This window comes from Equus przewalskii, chromosome 23 (assembly GCF_037783145.1).
Source record: "Equus przewalskii isolate Varuska chromosome 23, EquPr2, whole genome shotgun sequence".
In the NCBI taxonomy this organism is placed as follows: Eukaryota; Metazoa; Chordata; class Mammalia; order Perissodactyla; family Equidae; genus Equus; species Equus przewalskii.
This window is the reverse complement of record NC_091853.1, coordinates 26,844,992-26,864,213: the sequence shown is the minus strand read 5'-3', so window position 1 is coordinate 26,864,213 and position 19,222 is coordinate 26,844,992. Positions and strand designations below refer to the sequence as shown.

The 19,222-nt window shown below is 42.4% G+C and overlaps 2 protein-coding genes and 1 long non-coding RNA gene across 5 annotated transcripts in view; 1 reads left to right on the top strand and 2 right to left on the bottom strand.

Moving 5' to 3' along the window:
* LOC103541407 (membrane cofactor protein-like) overlaps positions 1-4,987 on the bottom strand; it is a 36,876-nt gene extending 31,889 nt beyond the window's left edge. Inside the window, exon 1 of the mRNA XM_070591179.1 lies at positions 4,753-4,987. Within this exon, the coding sequence (XP_070447280.1) occupies positions 4,753-4,876 (124 nt within the window). The 5' untranslated portion in view covers positions 4,877-4,987. The remainder of the gene's footprint in view (positions 1-4,752) is intronic.
* A 44-nt stretch (positions 4,988-5,031) lies between these two features.
* LOC139078916 (uncharacterized) overlaps positions 5,032-19,222 on the top strand; it is a 178,901-nt gene continuing 164,710 nt past the window's right edge. For all 3 annotated transcript variants that reach the window (XR_011532108.1, XR_011532106.1, XR_011532107.1), the window contains exons 1-2: positions 5,032-5,764; positions 7,223-7,271. This is a non-coding gene — a long non-coding RNA (uncharacterized lncRNA). The remainder of the gene's footprint in view (positions 5,765-7,222; positions 7,272-19,222) is intronic.
* LOC103541409 (complement receptor type 2-like) overlaps positions 5,763-19,222 on the bottom strand; it is a 144,219-nt gene continuing 130,759 nt past the window's right edge. Inside the window, exons 49-51 of the mRNA XM_070591173.1 lie at positions 18,741-18,816; positions 12,796-12,900; positions 5,763-6,076 (exon numbers count right to left, since the gene is read on the bottom strand). Coding sequence (XP_070447274.1) covers positions 6,070-6,076; positions 12,796-12,900; positions 18,741-18,816 — 188 coding nt within the window. The 3' untranslated portion in view covers positions 5,763-6,069. The remainder of the gene's footprint in view (positions 6,077-12,795; positions 12,901-18,740; positions 18,817-19,222) is intronic.

Below are 19,222 nucleotides of genomic sequence, written 5' to 3'. Positions count from 1 at the left end.
AGCTGAATGAGCACTGGTATGAATCACTTCTATACACTCTTAGATCCAAATTCAAATCTTTACTGTTCAGCCAACCTCTTCCAGAGGTATCTGCAAATTATGTTTTTCTTTGCTGTTTTTATGCCTGTCTTCAATTTTATTTCATTGGTTTAGTTATAGACACTTCCCTTTGTGAACAAACTTTTGGGACCCTTCTCCTTGGTCTAACAGGCAAATCTAGCAAGCGAGTTACATAGGCTTAAAGTCAGTACAAAAATCCAAGCTGTGCTATAAAGCGTCCGTGCAGGCCATCTTAAGCCTGTGTTAAAATGGCTTTGCAAGCCCACGCCTCATCACCGAAGACGCCAGCTGGAGAGAATAACAAGAAAAGATAAAGAGTATCTTGCTCTCACTTTCCCTAGCTGCATTTCTTAGAGACTGAGGGACAAGTAATGACCCTGGTCCTTGCCACACAGAGATAACATGGACTTACCAGCCTTGCTTAATGTCTAACCCAAAAGTTCTTGTTTATGTTGTCTTGAAGTATGTGAATATTAGATGCATTAGCCATTCCCTGCAAGCTAGAAAGTATATAAAGTACATAAACTGCAGCCACATCTGCAGAACTTGGAGCAGCTCCTCAGAATACTCTGTTGGACTGTCCCCTAGGTCTCCAGTTCCTCACTTTGATTATCAAATAAACTCCTTCATTTCACCTTTATCTAGACTCTTTATTTCAGCTGAAGCTTTTATCAGAGTGTTCAATTTTTTTAGGTCAAAATATTTATACTTTATTATTTTATTGTGAACCTATTCCCTATTACTGCTATTATTACAAATGGTATTTTAACACTATCAAAGGTGCACTCAAAATATTGAGGTTTATTATTTTCTCCTAAAGTATGAGAATGAAAGATTCCAGTACTTAGTACTTACAACAATAGTGATGAGAGTAATAATTCTAGAAATGGAAAATTTAAGCACTATTTGTGCCAACCATTATTTTAAGTGCTTTTAAACTAACTTAGTCTTCATAGTCATCCTATGAGCTGGGTACCATTTCCCCATCTTTAAGATGAGCAAACTGAGACACAGGAAGGTGAATTAACTTTCCCAAGAAACTTTCTCAGTAGGTAGCAGACCCAGGAGTCTAGCCAGGGAGCCTGGTTCCACTATGACCACTGCTTCCCATCACTGTCTCTCATCTGGAACCCTCACGTGCTTACACCAACACACTCTGTCTACAAGTTGGTCTTCAAGAAATGGTCTGCATTGTGCTAAGTCAAACAGAAGGGCTCAAGGTGCCTTAAAAGGACAGGTAATAACATTATGTCTGAATTTTATGATGGTAATTGTTCATTCCCAACTATCCTATTGGTTTCATAATTATTCACTCTGTGATCTAGTCCTTCCTTGCTCTCGCCTCCTGTGCCCTACTGCTGCCTCACTGGGTAGCCTGGCAGTCCCTGAGTCCCTGAGCCATGTCCTATCTCTGAGCCATTGCTCACACTGCTCCCTCTGCTCAGAACACCCTTCCTTCCTGCTCAGCAGCAACTCCTGCTCAACGCTTGTCCTCTTAGATTTAATCCCCTCAACATCTGCTCTAGAAAGCACTTTCTGCTTCCCCAAAGACGCAGTGAGCAGTCCCTCTCCTGGACGCTCCTCTGCATGGATCTCTCAGGTCACTGTCACATGTTTTTGGGTTGAATAGTTCACAGGCTGACTCCATTCATCCATGTGGCCATAACATCTAGCACAGTATGTCCTTCATAGCGGCTATTCAAAAACATTTGGTGCTCAAAGTGCCACTGCTGTCAAACAGAGAACAATGGAGAAGAACATACTATAATGAATCTAATATTGAAAATCATCATCTTAAAGCTTTATGCACTGGAGAAAGGTTTGGCCGTGTAGTTTCTTTTGCTGCCTATCTCCCAGGATCCTGGTAACCTAGCAACTGACCAGACAAGGGCTGCTCTCTTTGCGTTGTAATATGCAGAGTAAGTAAACTAGGAAACTACTGTGTAAGCACTTACTGATCTTGGTTTCTTTACTGGAAAGAAAGAAAAGACCTAAAATAGGCAGAAGAGACCATCCATAACAGGAGATTGTGGATTTTGTCCAAAAAACCAGACTTCTTCTGGAGCAACGAGACTGGTCCCAAAATTTGACAAATGTTACCTTCTGTGACCTCATACCATTTGGCAACCACCTCTGAGATGACAAGCCTCCCAGGCACAAGTGTCTGCCCACAAAACTTTCTCCTCAGGAGCTGATTCAGAAGTGAAACGTGTATTTTATCCACATTTTCCCTGCCCGGCACAGTGAGTTCTCATTTCTACTTTCTCTATGTTTCATACCTTTCCTGATTTTACCTTTCCACCTTTTCTTCATTTGTAGTTTTGTTAACTTCCATGTTGCATCCTATCCCTTGTATTTATCTGTTTTCCTCTCTTCCAAATAGTATTCATAGTTCCCTTCAACTTCCAGCTTTAAGCCTAATCTAAAATTTATTCTTTTTTCAAAAAATTCCTTTTGTTTCTCCCTTACCACCAGTGTTCTGCTCCTGCCCTCCCACCACAAAATGAACTTCTTAAAGATCAGTAACAAGCGAGACTGGAGCATTGTGAGCCCCGCAGACTCTACATAAAATGGGAAGCCAGAGCCTCCTGGGCCCTCAGCGGGCCCTGCCTCAGCCTTTCAGGCACCGCAGAAAGGCCATCCTAACCATGCTGCTTTGAAGAACCTTCCCCTGGAGGCAGGAGGCATTTTCTCCTGGGCTCTGGCCCCAGCCGAATACTATGTTTAATTTTCTCATACTTACTAGTTATACAGGAGTGTATAACTCCTTCATACTGAGGCAAAAAAAATGGGCATTTGGAACCACAAGTGTGACAAGACAGACAAGACCTCTGTATTCTAGTGGGGAGCAAACAGAAAAGAGAGTTTGGGAAGGGCGACTACACATGAGGGGGGATTTAAGCTGGAGAGTGTGTGTGTCTACCTGAGACAGGGTGGGCAAAGGAGGTCCATGGGGGGTAGGGGCAGGGTAACATCTCAGCTGAGTCTGAAGAATAAAAAGGAATCAATCATGAAAGAAGCAGGAGGATGATGTTGCAAGGCTGAGGGAATAGCAAGTGCAGAAGCCCCAAAGTGGCAGAGCTGGCCTGTTTGATGAGCAGAAAAGTCTTCCCCGCCTCCACTTATTTGCTAAATGCTGTCAGAGTCTCAGGCTCCTTTCCTCCAGAGCACTTCTCTTGGGTTATAATGTATCCGTTAGTATTATGTTTTTGTTACTGTCTCCCAATAAATTTTAGGAAATATTTCTTGATTATCTACTGTGTGCTTGGCACTGGGGATCTAACAGTGAGCAAATACCGTCTCTGCTTATATTCGGGTGTGTGTGCAGACAGACAATAAAGATCATGAAAACAGGAGTGGTTTGTTATTGCTGAGCAGGGTACCCTCAGGACCAGCACAGGACCTGGCACAGGGAAGGCAAATCTTTGTGGAATGAATGCTGCTAAGGAAAGAATGCAGCATACAAACGGTATATGTAACAGGATCCTGAAAATAACTTGGGCAAAGGAACACAAGAGCATTAGAAGACAGAGGAAATATACCAAAGTATTTAAAATGGTTGTCCTTTGTGTAAGTTTTATACAATAAGCATGTCTTTTTCAGTATATACAGTTTTTAAAGTATTTATTTGATTCAATGAAACATGAAACAAACTTAGTAGACAGGCCTTCGGCCATACTTTTTGAGCTATAGAGGAAAGCTAGATTAACATTATTTATGGTTCACCTCTTAGGATAATCATTTGTCACTAGGTTTGGCTACCAATGTGTTTTAAGTTACTTCGGATATCCCTTCAAATATGATCCAAAATAATAAAAAGAAGGGAACAATGCCAAAAAGCCATTCGGTAACAGACGTGGATACTGCCTGTATTGGATGGGAACAGGAAGATAACTACCCGGCAAAAAAAAAAAACAAAAACGCAACAACCTGCAAGCCAATACCAGTATGATCTTGGGCAAGAAGGAGCCTGAGAACGTCAGGTACAAAAGCGTGGCGCGCCCCTCCCAAACCCTCGGAACCCCAGGCACCCAGAGCCTGCTCTCACCCCAGCACTACAGGCACACCACGCGCTTCCCAGCCCCCTGACGAAGCGAGCAGCGGGCCTCCTCGCTCCACACGCACCGCTGGGCTGGCCACTTCCGTGGAACACACACCCGACAACACCGCCCGCGGCTTCCCCAGCCCAGCCACGCGGGGCACAAATACCCCTCTCAACACGGCACCATCCGGCCCAGGGAAGCAGGGCAAACCCTCCCCACCGGCACAGCACGAGTCCCAGCAACTCCCCCACGCTCCTGGGCACTCAAGAGCAAGCCCTCACCGCAAGCACCGCGTCCGCGCTCCCATCCCGACTTGGCTCAGTGCCGGTAACAGCCTGCAAGCTTTCGCTAGGGACACAGCCTGGCCCGGTCAACACCGGCTCACCCACCCCGCCGCACCGCTCGGTGCCGACCACCAAGCAAGCCTTCACCTCCTGCGCTTCGTGGTCCTCACCGCCGGGATCCCTGCACAGCGCCACCCGGGGGGAAGGCTGGCCACGCACTACACACTCCGCACGACCCGGGTCGACTCAGCCCCGCGCCACCTGCACGACCCAACGAGCGAAGTTCCCCCGCCCTCGGCTCCGGTCGGCCTGCCCCCGACCCGCTCCCGTTCGCGCTGGAGCGCACGCCCTCTCCAGGCTCCTACCGGACGGGGATACGGGTAGCGGGAGCACTAGGGCCCCTAAAAGGATCCCAGCGGAGCACCAAGAAGAGAAGTGGCTCTGGGGGCAACAGAGAGGTGCCGAGAGCCGCGCGCAAGAAGCCATCATTTTCGGGGAGATCCGCGAGATTCCCGCGAGGCGGGCCAGCGGAGCTTTTCGAGTCTGGTCACCAAACGCAACAATCCACGAGCTCACCAAGTGTGAAGGGCGGCACGGCGGGTGGGCGTGGCCTGTGGCAACCTGGGGCGGAAGTGACGTGACGCACCTGGGCCGAGGGGCGGGGCCAATGGGGCGGCTGCAGAACGGGGCCTCGGCTCAGGGAAAGCGCGTTAGGGCCGAAGAGGACGCCGCCGGGAACTGATGGACCCGTGTCTGCGGGCGGCTCCGGCTCCTCCCGCGTGAGCCTGACCGCTCTCTGGCCGCACCCTCTGCAGACCTGCCCGGGAGACCCGAGGAGGCTTGCGGGAAACGGCTGGGTCACCGCCGCATTCGTACGCGGTTAACACCCCACGCTGGAAGGGCGGAAAGGAAACAAGAGCTGGCGGGTCGTCAGTGGCCCTTTTCCGGATCGGTGGATCGAAAACTAAAGCGCCTCGACCTGAAAATAGAAACCGGGAGCCCAGGCAGCGGGTCACCGTGGGACCAGCCGCCTCCGGGCTTCAGTTGTCCTGGGGCGCTCTGGGCTTCAGGACTACCTGGGCCCTCAGTATTCAGCATCAGTCAGGCACAATTAGGGACAATACCTGAGAGCTGTGGTTGAGCCTCTGCTACTGCATCCCGTGCAGGCCTGCTAGAGTTCAAAACCATGAAGACTCGGCCTCTGCACTCGCAACCCCTATCGTGAATTACTCTCCCCCCACTACCTTGAGAGCACGCCTGGGAAGGTCAATTATTAAAGGACACGGGGCCCTTAGACGCTGGGCCTCAGTTCTGTGGGGCCCTTGCCCTTAAGCAACTCAATGTTTTATTGAAGATGTGAATCCTTAAAACAAAATGGTAAGCAAAATGTAGTTTATTAGGAAATAACAGAGGAATTGCAATTTGGGACGTGGAAACTATAGTGAACCATACAGACAAATCCAGAGAACGAAGGAAGGGAGAAAGTGGGAAGGAGCTGTTTTAAGCAGTTCATTGGAGGAAACCAGGAGCTCGAAGTGGTGGTGGCTTCTCATTGGCTGCTTGCTGTTGCTGGGTGAGGAGGAAATCTTCCTCTCTTGCTGGGGCTGTAAGCAGGAGGAGTGGTAATGCATGAGGGCTCCACCGTCAGGGCCTCCTGACTCCATTTTGAGGGAGGTTTTTCTTTATTCACTTAGAGAGAGACGAAGATACATGCATGAAAATCATAAAGACAAGGGTGTATTAAATGCCAAATTCTTGGAAGCAATGAATGGCATTAGAGTTGGGATGGGTAGGAATTGGATAGGTGAAGTGGATAAGGGGAAGAACTTTTCTGGAGAAACAATCTCTCAGACAGTGCTGGAAAATTAAGAATGAGCAAGATTTATTTGTACAGTTGTGAGTAAGCCTGTAAGGCTAATAAAAGAAAAAACAGGTAACATGACTGGTATTAAAAGGCAAACAAAAGGAGTTGACATTTTCTTCCTATTACTTGGCGAAGAATAAAAACAGTCAACCAACGTGAGTAAACATACTGAGGGGACCAGCATCCGCAAACTTTTAGCTTTTAACATAAGTTTTGTGCGTGTTAAAAGTTTTTAAATAGAAATGATTTTTCAACCATCAGTTCCATTTAGAGTTTATCCCCTAAGAAATCATCAAAGCTATGAGCAAAGATGTATAATTTTGAAAAAAATATAAACCATAACTGTCAGCCAAATTATTAAGGAATTTATGGTAGGTCACTTTATGGGATATAATTCTATGCAGCAAGCAGTGTAAAAAATACTGATGTGACAAACTGTGGAACAGAAGTGGAAAAAGCAGACTCCAAATCAGTATATACCCTTTAGCTTTCCTTTTTTCTTTTCTTTTTTCTCTTTGGTGAGCAAGATTGGCTCTGAGCTAAAATCTGTTGCCAATCTTCCTCTTTTTGCTTGAGAAAGATTGGCACTGAGCTAACATTTCTGCCAATCTTCCTCTATTTTGTATGTGGGATGTGGCCACAGTGTGGCTTGATGAACAGTGTGTAGGTCCACACCCAGGATCTGAACCTGCAAACGCCAGGCCGCCAACGTGGAGCACACAAACTTAACCACTATGCTACCAGGCAGGCCTTTAGCATTCCTTTTATTAAAACAAAAGTAGTATATTGATACATGTAAAAAGAAATTAGTTGGAAATATATGAAAATTAACTAATAGTTGATAGGATTATGGTAATTTCATTTTTTTTGTGGTTTTCATTTTTCTATATTGACCCTATGTTACATTTGGAATCAGGTAAAGAAAAAATTCTTAAATCTAACATATATATTAACTGCTATTTTATTCATAGGCTGGTGGGGATAGAGGCTGTAACAGACAGGATTATGTATGAGAGGATGGTGAGTACATGAAAGCTCTCTCTCTAAACCTCAAATGCATCTTCTGGAATTACAAAACTTTATATATACTTAAACAATTCTATATCTGAGATGTACCAAAAACATTCCAGGTTCAACAAACCATGTAATTTCCTCTTCCTCTCAGAACACCACAATTTTTTGGATTATTTGAATTCAAATATCAAATATTCAAATATCAAAAAATATTGAATTTTTTGAATATTTCTTGACAGAATGTAAAACACTAAGTGTGGATCTGATGTATAAAATAAACACTTTAGTATCTTGGATTATAAAACCGAGATAGTCATTGATGACACTTAATTGAAAGGTATAATTAAGGACACAGTAAATAGGAAACTCAGTGAGGCGGAATTATCATTTCTATTCATTCTTACAGTTGTAAAAGAGTGATAGAATGGACATGTTCTGTGGCTCAAGGTTGGCACTTATTTGTGAAAACAGAGAATCTATTGTTCTCTACAAACATCTGTACACAATGTTCTATGTCAATAATATCTTGATAAAGCTGAAAAAAAACCTTTCCATCTATTTATAGGCTTGGAAGTAAGTATTTTTTTCCCATGAGAATTTGAAAGATAGGGGAAAAATATGGAATATGGCTAATGGTTGGTATTCTACTTACAGGTGCTAGATTAGATTCAAGGTTTGGGGTTTTACAGAACTTTCAACCAGTGAAATTTCTAGACTGGGATTCATCAAACCATTCTTAATTTAACTGAAGACTTTAGCATTGATTTCTTTAACTTATTTTGATTTCACCCTACTGTGGCTCCATTTGAAAGGTTCTGAGCCTTGTTCCCTATTTTTCTGGACTAGCTCCATGAAACAGCGATAGTGTTTTCTCGCTGTATCTCCAGTGTAGAGACTGTTCTAGTCTATAGTAGTGTATAATAAATAACAAATAATGAAATAAATGGGTGTTGCTGTCAAGTGCATTTAATGCATCTCTGCCAGTTCTCCCCCAGCATGGATTTACCAAATGCTGGGAAAGTTCTGAGAGATTTTGATTTTAGTAATTTTAGACACTAGGAACAAAGTGGGATTTGTCTCTGAAAGGAATGAGCTACACCTGTCTGCGCAGAAAACTTTCCTAAACCAGGCATTGTAAGCTGGCCTGTGAAGTGGAGCTCCTGTCTCTCCATGAGCCTTGAGATGATTTTAGTGACCGAGTTCAAAGGGAGAGTATTGACCATGAACTTCCTAAGGTCCTGACAGGAACAGAACTCAAGAGTCAAGGCTTTGAGTGAAGTAGGCAGTAAATACTAGGGGTTTATCTAACTGCCGCTAAAGATTTTGTCAAACTGCCAAAGAGAAAATGAGGAGAGAATGGAGAATACACAGGTGTGTAGACTAGGCTTTGAGCCATATGGTAGACCTCCTTTAGGCATTCTGAATGGCAGTAGGCTGGAGGTAGGTGTGTGGGGATGTCATGCAACAGAGGCCAACTTCTTTAAAATAAAACTTAACATTTGGTGCTTCTTTGCCTCCTCAATTAGTATATTTACGTTATGCTCTTCAGAGGTGAGGGAAGCAGCGTGAATGGGCCTGTGAAGGCTCTCAGAAAAGGCTTTCCACCATCACTGTGAATTCCACATTAGGTATTTGTGAAAACCTGAAAGAGAATGGCTAAACAGAGGATAGTTAAGCCCCTTTGTGATGTTGGCCTTGGGACCTGTGCCATCTCTGTTTGCACCTGGCAAAGCACCTGCCAGCCAACTGACCTTCATATTTAGCTGTTAAAGAGCATTAGTGTGGTATGCCACACCCAGAGCAAGGATTCTGAAACCAATCAAGTGCAGAAAGGAGGGCATTTTTCAGAAGGAACGCATATTTACTTTGTTTCCTCTTGGCTTTTGGAGGCTTTAAAAAGTAAGTATATTATAAACCATGTTCGATTAGTAGATTTGCAAAGATAAAATCTTTTATTTCTTTTTCATGATGGTGGAGACACAAAGTTTCATTTAAATGTCATAGACTTTAACTTACATCTCACCCTTAAGTGTACAAAAATGCAAACGAAACAAAACAAAGTTAGAATATCAGCATTAGGAATAGCTTTGGAGACCAATTGGTCCAGCCCCTGCTTTTCCGATGGAAAATGTTAAGGCCAGAGGCTAACAGAATTGCTCAATAAGACAAGGTGATATATACAGTATTTCCCATAGACAACTGTTGATTAAAGAAACAACTGATTTCTTGCAATTAAAAAGTCACAAGCATCAGATATTTGTTAATCACATTGCTCACTGACCTACTACGTTCTGGAACAAAAAAAAGAATGCAGAATTTTTTCTTGTGACGGGGAATTTTAATCCTAAGAAAGGCAAATTCCTGATCGATTAATTTCTAGCCCTTTTTTAAAATTTAATTCTATAGAAACCTAAGAGATAATAAGTCTTGCTAAAGTTTCAAGTAAGCAAAACCATTGAGCATCTTTTCACGTATCTGTGGGCTACTTGCCCTTCTTTTTTTGGTGACTTGGGTGTATGTCTTTTGCCCAATTAGGGGGAGGAGGGGAGGAGGGGAGTTTAAATATTAACTCTCTAAATAAGCCAATTACCTTTTGTCTGTTATGTAAGTTAAATTTTTTCTCCCAGTTTGTCCAGTGACTTTTCTTATTGTGGGTTTTTTCTATCTTGCATAATTTCAAATTGAAATTCAAGTTGATGTCCAGCTTATTATATTTATCAAGGTTAATGTGGCAGAATACATGCTAAAAACAACTATTAAAATCAAGAATTACACAGAGTTAGCAGTAGGCATATACAAATCTATTGTTAAATATCCAGAAGGATTCTGATGTTTTCTGGAGATCATTAGCATGGCCCACAATATCATATCAAATACATATTCTGAATCCATATGAAAGTAATCTAGTTACTTTTATAATAATTATTCTTTTATTTAAATTTTAGTATGTTTTTTATACAGAACATAGTATGAAGTGCTTTTGAAATAGAGCTTAGGAAATATCCAAAGCTCAAGAATGCTAACCACTGGGTGGAGGCTCTTATAGGTGATTTTTATATTCTTTTCCTTTTTTGCTCAGGAAGACTCGCCCTGAGCTAACATCCATGCCAGTCTTCCTCTATTTTGTATGTGGTTCACTGCCACAGCATGGCCACCAATGAGTGGTGTAGGTCTGCACCCAGGAACTGAACCCCAGGCCGCTGAAGCAGAGTGCATGCAACTGAACCACCAGGCCACGGAGCCAGCCCTATATTCATTATATTTCTGTGTTTTCAATAAGGAGCACATATTCTTGAAAGAAAGTTGTTTATTTTAAAAATGGTATAGACAGGAACTGCTGTGCCTTCCAAAAAGGGACAGCACTTTGGACTGGAGTTATTTGGGTGAGCGAATTCTAAGTTGGGTTAATGCAACTAGGATTGGAAGAAAGGTGGCAAAGTGTTTTGGCAGGCAACCTGGAAAGAATGAGGTGATATCCAGTGATATTTTGAACACTCCTGTGGAATGTTTTTAGATGAACTTTTGTAAAGACAAGCATTGCCCTCACAAACTGCTGTCATTTTGTCTGTTTATATTTGGTGGTGGCACGGCTGACTGTGAATCAGTTTTGCACAGCTCTTCCATTATGGTACCCCACTAGTAAAGAGAAACAAATGTATCACCCCAAGAGCCTTGGAGGCAGAATTTAAAGCATCTCTGAAACCACAGTCTTCTCTGTCTGATTTTATCGTGAAATCTCCTGCATTTTTTGCCTTCTGCAACCTTATATATGTATTTGTGTTAATATAGAAATAATGGTATTTTCTCTTTGATCTATTGGGATAACATTAGAAAAAATGTTCTCCTAGGAGGCCATGCCATTTTCACTCATGACTTCTATATCTATATATCTATATCTATAAACTAGCCAAACATCCTCAGGTATTTGCAAACACCCATTTGAGAAGGATCAAAGTAAATGATCATTAACCTTTCAAAAAAGTAAATGACCAATTCTGAATTTTTAAAAATCAACGCACATTTCATTTGCTTCCATAAACAGTCATGAAAAACAAGCTATTAGATAGAAGCCAAGTATGTAAAAGCTGGATAAAAAAGCCAGATAACAAATATAAGGCTATTCAAATTCATTTCTTTTTAGGGGAAAATAGAACATAATCTGTATTTTTGTTTACTTGGAAATATTTGAATTACCTATATCTTGGTGAACTATACAATGCGTTTCCCACTCCCTTAACTTTTCCTGCGGCCACTTGTACTGTCTTCTGTTGAATTTAGGATTTCTGACATGTGTAGACAGAAAATGCCAGGTTTTGATTAATGCACAACAATATGGGAAAGAGGTAGGACAGAAAGAAAGAAAATTTACTAAAACATATGGTGTTTTTTCTTCTACTTTCTACAAGAGCAACCTAAACCCTTTCAAGGGCTTTTGGTGCTGTTGTTTCTGACAATACCCTGAGGATCTTCTGGACGGGAAATTTTAGGACTCCTGCGTGTAGCCAGAGTAGGGAGGGACCAGTTGAATTGCTCTGTTAGATAAAGAAAAATGAGGTTACCCTGAGAACGCATTAAAGATCTGAACAAAAGGGACAAGTGTCTAATGTGAGAAGGCCTGGGAAAAGGGTGGCCTGCCAGGCTTAAAGAAGGACCAGCAGTGAGAAGATCCTCATGTTATGACAGGGTTCAGGGGTCAGCAGACTTTTCCCCTTAAGGGCCAGATAGTAAGTACTTTGGTTTTGTGCACCATGCAGTCTGTGAGTCTCTGTGGCATCTACTCAACTCTGCTGTTGTGTGGAAGCAGCCATAGACAATAGGTAAATGAATGAGTGTGGCTCTGTCCAGTAAATCTTTATTTTCAAGAACAGTGCCTTTTAATGCAGTGATTTCTCATATTGTGTTCTATGTTGTGTGCCACTTAGGGTTGAAGTATAATTTCCCTTTTCACCCCAAATATTTAGCAAACAGCTAAACATTTACTAGACAACAACTTATAGTTAGGCTGCTGTGAATAGGTGGAATGAAGGGGTAAGGAATTGGAACAAGTCCGAGTGGAGGAGGACAGAGAGGAGAAGCAGTCACAGGAGGCCAGGTGAGGTCGAGAATTCAGAGAAAGTCGGAAAGCAGGGGACGAGGTAAAGCGAAGGTCTCCACAGGATCCCTAGAGATGCCGCACATCTAAGAGAAGCCAGAGGACTTGGAGGCTCACCCCAGTGGCAAATGCTTGCGTTCCACCAGAAAAAGAAAAGCTCACTACTTCTCAAGTGTTCACAGCATAAATGCACAAAAACCTAGGAATGCTTTGAAAAAACAGTGTCTGTGCACAGCACTGACAGAGTCATCACCCCAAATCACTGGAAACAACATAATCCAAGAAAAAACAACAGTAAAGGCGTTTCCAGCTCCTGAAGTACTTCCTAACTTCTTAGGTATCAGTGATCCAGCTAGTGCAATATCATAGTCAAATCCTGTTTCCATTTTCTGTATTCCACTTGTTGAAAACATTGTGAATTCAGTGTGTGCTTGTTACCTGCCATTCTCCTGATTTGTTTGCAGACTTTGAGGCTGAACACAGTTGCCTTGTTGGGGATGTAAATGGATAATCACTTCTTTAGATTTTCCATCGGTATTATTGCTAATTGGTAGAGGAGAAAAAATATGAAAAATGTCTTAATTATATATGTTTCAGTTTTAAAAGAAATCAGTAGCTTTCATTTTGAAATTTAGGGCATAATTTGCCTCAAGTTTCTGAAATCTTTGCAAGATATCTAAAAGGAAAGACATAACCAAATACCACCTTTCAAGACTAAGTGAAAACTTGGATTAGGAAATAATACTAAATACTAAATAATACTATCCTCTACATTGTCTCAGAAGACTCTAACTTGCTTATAGACAAGTGTCCATCCCTTCCAACAACACATTTCACTATTTCCAAAGTAATTTAGGCAAAGTAATGTCAGCATCATGGCGGAGTGAGGTGTTCCCTTTGTCTCTCCCCTCTTTAAGTTACAGCCAGTCGGACATCCACAGACCAACAAAGGAGTCTGCACAGCACACCCGAATGCCTGAGAGATCCCTCCATCCATACATCTGAAGGTGGGTGGACTGGACATCCTGGAGGCAGTGGAACTAGGGTAGCAGCAGCACAAGCTCCTGAGACCAGAGGTTCCAGGATCTGCAGCCATGCCTGGGAACAGTGGCTCCAGGAACTGAGGTAATACCTGCCAATGGAGGCTGCAGGAATCCAGGCAGCCCACATTCCTAGAAGTGCCAGGAATCACTGCGGGTGCACAATCAGAGACTCTGGGAACTGCATCGAAACCCATGACCCAGCCCACTCCCTTGGCCGCAGCACCTCTGAAACTGGACCTTTCAGCAGTGGGGGCTGCATGCAAGAAGCAGATAGCCCCAGCAGCAGTGGTGATGCCCATGACCTGAGGTTTCAAAAAGCACACGGGAGACCAGAGGCTATGGGAGCTGCAACAGTACTCATGGCTTAGCCCCTACCTCTCCTCCAGCAGTGTCAGGTGGTGCCTGTGACCTGAGGCTTTAGGAGCCACAGCAGTTCCTACAACCCAGCCCTCAGTGGCGGAACCCTCAACACCAGCCCTACCAGCAGCAGGGACTGCATACAAGACTCTGGGCCCCTGGCAGCAGTGGTGACACCTGTGAACCTAGTACCCGGCAGTGATGCTGCCAGCACCCCCAGATAACCTGGAACAGCACAGTCGGCGCAAGAGGCAGCAGCACCTAAGCCTCTGGACAGCCTGTGGAGAGCCAGGTAACAAGAAAAGCAGAGCCCACAACCCTGGCCCCCCCAGATGCAGAGGTACCCACAACTTTAGCCCCCCCCATAGCAGTGATGCCTGCAGACCCAACAAACCCAGACATGGTGGAGGTGCCTGTGACCCCAGCTCCTTCCCCACTCTCCCCCTCCCCTCCAGCACAGTGGGGGAACACAAGACCCAGGCAACACCAGAAGCAGCAAAGCTGTTCCCAGCCTGGTGACCCTGGTGGTGACACCTGCGACTGCAGCAACATCGTAAGCAGCAAGGCACCAGCAACCTCAGAGATACAAGCAGCGCAATGAGGGCATTGACGATGCCTCTGGCAGAGGCAGTGGAGGGTCGAAAATACAGGCTCTCAAATATAACCAGACGCGGCCCAGAATCAAAGTAACCAAAGCCTTACCCATATAAGAAAGGTGTTTGCTGCCACAAATGCACCAGCAGAGGAATAACTCATCACGCACCATGAAGAACTACAGTAACACATAAGCATAGAAAGACAGCCACAACTCTCCAGAAACCACACTCAAAGTCAGGAGATTGCAGTCTAACGGACAGAGAATTCAAAATAGCTGTAATGAAGAAACTCAATGAGTTATGAGAAAACTCAGAAAGACAGTTTAACAAATCAGGAATAAAATTCATGAACAGAAGGAGTACTTCACCAAAGATAATGAAATTCTAAAAAAAAAAAAGCCAAACAAATTCTGGAGTTAAGAACACAATGAGATGAAGAATAAAGTAGAAAGCATTGGAAATAAAGCAGAGCATCGGGAAGAGAAAATTAGCAAGCTTGAAGATAGAAATCTAGAAATGTTTCAGGTGGAAGAGGAGAGAGAACTTAGATTTTTTAAAAACGGAGAAATTCTATGAGAAATATCTTAGTTAGTAAAAGCAACATAAGGATAATGGGTATCCCAGAAGGAAAAAAGAGGGAGAAAGGAGCAGAGAACCTATTTAAAGAAATAATAGCTGAGAATTTCTCAAACCTGGAGAAGAAACTGGATATACAAGTACATGAAGATAATAGAACACCTAATTATCTCAATGCAAAGTAATTTTGATTAGTAAATATTATTTACCACAAGACCGTGACATTTAAACTTCAAAATATTAGTAGATTTGCATTGCAGTCTTACACAAGGCTTCCTTTTTCCCCTATAGTGAAGATATAAGTTCTGTTTTCTGTACGATTAATCCCTACAGTTAAGACAGTAGCACTAGTTGTCATGAAGGCTTATGAGAACTGACATTAAAAGGAAGTATTTAGTTACTTTTAAATGTCAGTAATAACAATCATGTGTAAATCACAATAGTTCGTATTTTCTGACATTCATCTTAAGCAAGGCACTGTGTAGTGGAGTAGGAACTATTATCCCTATTTTACAGGCAAGGAAAAGGAAGTTTAGAGAGGATCAGAATCTTGCCCAGGGTCTCAGAACTAGTGAGTGTGAGCGCAGGTCTTACTGATTGCAAAGGCTGTGGTCTTACCTGGTCTGCTCCTCTGCTTCTGTGGGTGTTATTTGATAAGCACTTCATTTTACATAAACGAAATGATAAGTAATAGAATACCAATACCTTTAGGTTTCAAGTTTGCATTGGTTTTAGGGATTTAAGAATGGAAACACAAAGAATTAACTCACTCCACCACTTAGCAGTACTTCCTCATTGCTCACTTACTCTTTACCCTCACGGAAATTAGAATGACAGCACCCCTGGAGACAAAGAGGACGACTGTGAGTCAGGAGCCAGTGTTCACAGGATGAGGAAATGCAAACCTGAGAACCATGCATGCGGCAGAGTAGAGGGTTGTACAGCCAGGAGGCATGGGCTTCCAAGGAGCAGTGGTTAGAGGAGGAACGTCCTGAAAGAGGTCTTGGATGATGAGTGGTACAGGGGTGTGAGAGAATACCACCCTGGAGAGTGTGTGCTGAAGGCGTGGCTCTCCAGTTGGTTGACGGGGTTAATGTGGACACAGGGTAATGCAGGGAGGCTTTAGAGAGAGGGGACGTGATAGTTTTATCCCTCCAAGCATCATACCAGTGACGTCTTTAAAGTTTTATCTATGAACAAGAAGGCTGTTTCGTATAGAAATGGGGCTGGATGAGAGGGAGAAACAAGAGGCAAGGATAAATAGGCTCTGAATGGAGGAGTCCAACGGTATTATTCATCAGTGATCAGTGCAGACTTATCTTCTTTTATATTTGTTATGAATTATTGATGTAGTAAATACACAGTGAAATATCAAATGTGCAGATAATAGCATTTTTTTCACTAGTGATAAAGCCAGTGAGGTTAAACCGCAGAAAGAACTTGCAAATCTGTGTGAACCAACAGGAAACTTTTCACTAAACCTTAATATGGACAGAGGCCCTTACAGAAATATTGTAATCTTCTTACAGGCTAATAACTTAGAGTAAAAAGGAGAGATTGTATACTGTCCTGTAGAAGGATGCTGGCTTAATATACCAGAGTAACTACAATAAACCCAATAAAACAGAGAAAAAAAGGAATACTGAAAGAAAAAAAAGAGATATTCCAGCTTTGTACCATACACAGTTCAGGATACTAAATTTCAGTGATATACAGTCGTATTTAGAAATGGGCAAATAAAATTATCAATGGAGTAGCCAAATGGGTTCAAGATTTTGAGTCAGGTAATTGGGACTAAAGCCTTAACTCTTAACAACTTCCTATTGGCATGATTTTAAGCAAGTCACTGAATTTCTCTGCACCTCAGAGTCCTCTCTGCTTTGGGATAACCACATTATCAAGCCGACATATCTCACAGAGTTGTTTGAGGACCAAAGAAGTCAATAAATGGTAAAGCATCTTATAAACAAACATGTTGGCTGTTGCTATTTTTATCATTAATCTTGACTACTGTACAAGTGGAGATAAAAAATCATTAAATAAAAATTATTTTGAGTGCCCATAGGTGGTCCCTGCTCACAAGGAGCTCATTGTCTGGGGAAGGGGATGGTGAGGAGGGTAGTGGAAACCAAAGATGACAAGAGGTCATTTAATAGAGTGTGGGAAAGCCCACTGCGGGGGAGAAGGAGGAAATGACTAGATTGTTTGCAAGAAGTTCTGCTGTGATATTCTGCTTTTTAAAAAGTTTGTATTGGCATACTCTGTAAAACATCAAAACTTCAGTTCCTGTAAAGCTTCTTTAGGAGACTGCATTTTTTAGAAAACTCTTCACCTAAAGTTACATACTGTTTCTCATGGGTATACAATTTGCTCAAGTTTATAATATTGATCTCGTTGACACTGACCTCACTAATTAAATCAACTAGTACAGAAGCTGTGTATGTTCTCTTCCCAGTCAAAAATGTTTCTTTATTTAGATCTTAATCTTTGCAAGGTCTTTGCAAGTTTAAAAAGTAAATGGTGTTTATAAAAATGGGCTGGAGACATGAACAGACATTTCTCCAAAGAAGATATACTGATGGCCAATAGGCACATGAAAAGATGCTCATCATCGCTGATCATCAGGGAAATGCAAATCAAAACTACACTAAGATATCACCTTACACCCGTTAGAATGACAAAAATATCCAAAACTAATAGCAACAAATGTTGGAGAGGTTGTGGAGAAAAAGGAACCCTCATACACTGCTGGTGGGAATGCAAACTGGTGCAGCCACTATGGAAAACAGTATGGAGATTCCTCAAAAAACTAAAAATAGAACTACCATACGATCCAGCCATCCCACTACTGGGTATTTATCCAAAGAGTCTGAAGTCAGCAATCCCAAAAGTCCTGTGCACCCCAATGTTTATTGCAGCACTGTTTACAATAGCCAAGACGTGGAAGCAACCTAAGTGCCCATCAACAGACGAATGGATAAAGTAGATGTGGTACATATATACAATGGAATACTACTCAGCTGCAAAACAGAACAAAATCATTCCATTTGCAATAACATGGATGGACCTTGAGAGAATTATGTTAAGTGAAATAAGCCAGCAAGAGAAAGATAATCTGTGTATGACTCCACTCATATGAGGAATTTAAAACTATGGACCAAGAACAGTTTAGTGGATACCAGGGGAAAGGTGGGGTGGGGGGTGGGCACAAAGGGTGAAGTGGTGCACCTACAACATGACTGACAAACATTAATGTACAATTGAAATTTCACAAGATTGTAACCTATCAATAACTCAATAAAAAAAACTGAAAAAAAAAAAAGTAAATGGTGTTTATAGAAGATTTATTTATTTTCTTAGTACCCAAAGCAAAGCCTCAATTCTTCCACACTGGCAGCCGTGATATGTGTACCAGTGGGACCCACTATCTAACTTCTAGAGCCCTGATAGGGTCTGTGTAAAGAGGCTAGAGTCTAGAAGGTCTCAACAAAACTGAGATACCAACAGCCTCACCAACACCTTTGTAAAAATTCCTTCTGCCCATCTTCCCTTTTATAAAACTCGAGTCCTTAAAATTCCAAGCTTTTTAAAAAATGTGTTCTTAGCGTCATATACATTTCTTTTAGTGTGAATACTTCTCTATCCATAATGTGCATCAAGGGCCTTCTTTAGAAGAATTACTATGTCTGTTTATGTGGTAGTGTTTTTCAGTTTTTTGTTTTTCCTGAGGTTTTCTTTTAATTCTCTTTGGCTTCCAAAAGGAGACAAGTATAGTAATAAGCATTTTCTAGGAGAACATGGCTCTACTTACCCTTTTTTGCGTTTTAGAACCATCCAACAGGAAATAATGATGGGTACAATAAAGAAGATCATACCGAAGAATATGCCTAGGCAGTAAAACAGGTCATTAAATGCATGGGGAATATAACCCCAAGGTTTTAAACTCTGTGCTAATATCTAGTCCCAGTAGAGGTTGCCAATGATTTTTTTAAATGTAACTACAAAGTCTGCTTTAAAAAGCATCCCACACAGGCTAACCTTTAAGATTTCGCCTCTGTTCCTGGTTTAATCTAGCGCATTAGTCTTACCACCACAGGGTTATAGATAAGGGGTGAGCAGAGCAGTTTTGTGATCTGTAGTCCAACAGCAGCTTTTCAACAAGTAGGTGATAATGGCACTGGAGCTCCTGGGCTCCAGCTCTCTGCGGCCCTGCGTGTGTCTCTTGTGGAAGGCACAAGGCAGGAGCTATTCTGTGCAACAGACCCTGCCAATTCCCTTTGAAGCAAACTCTAT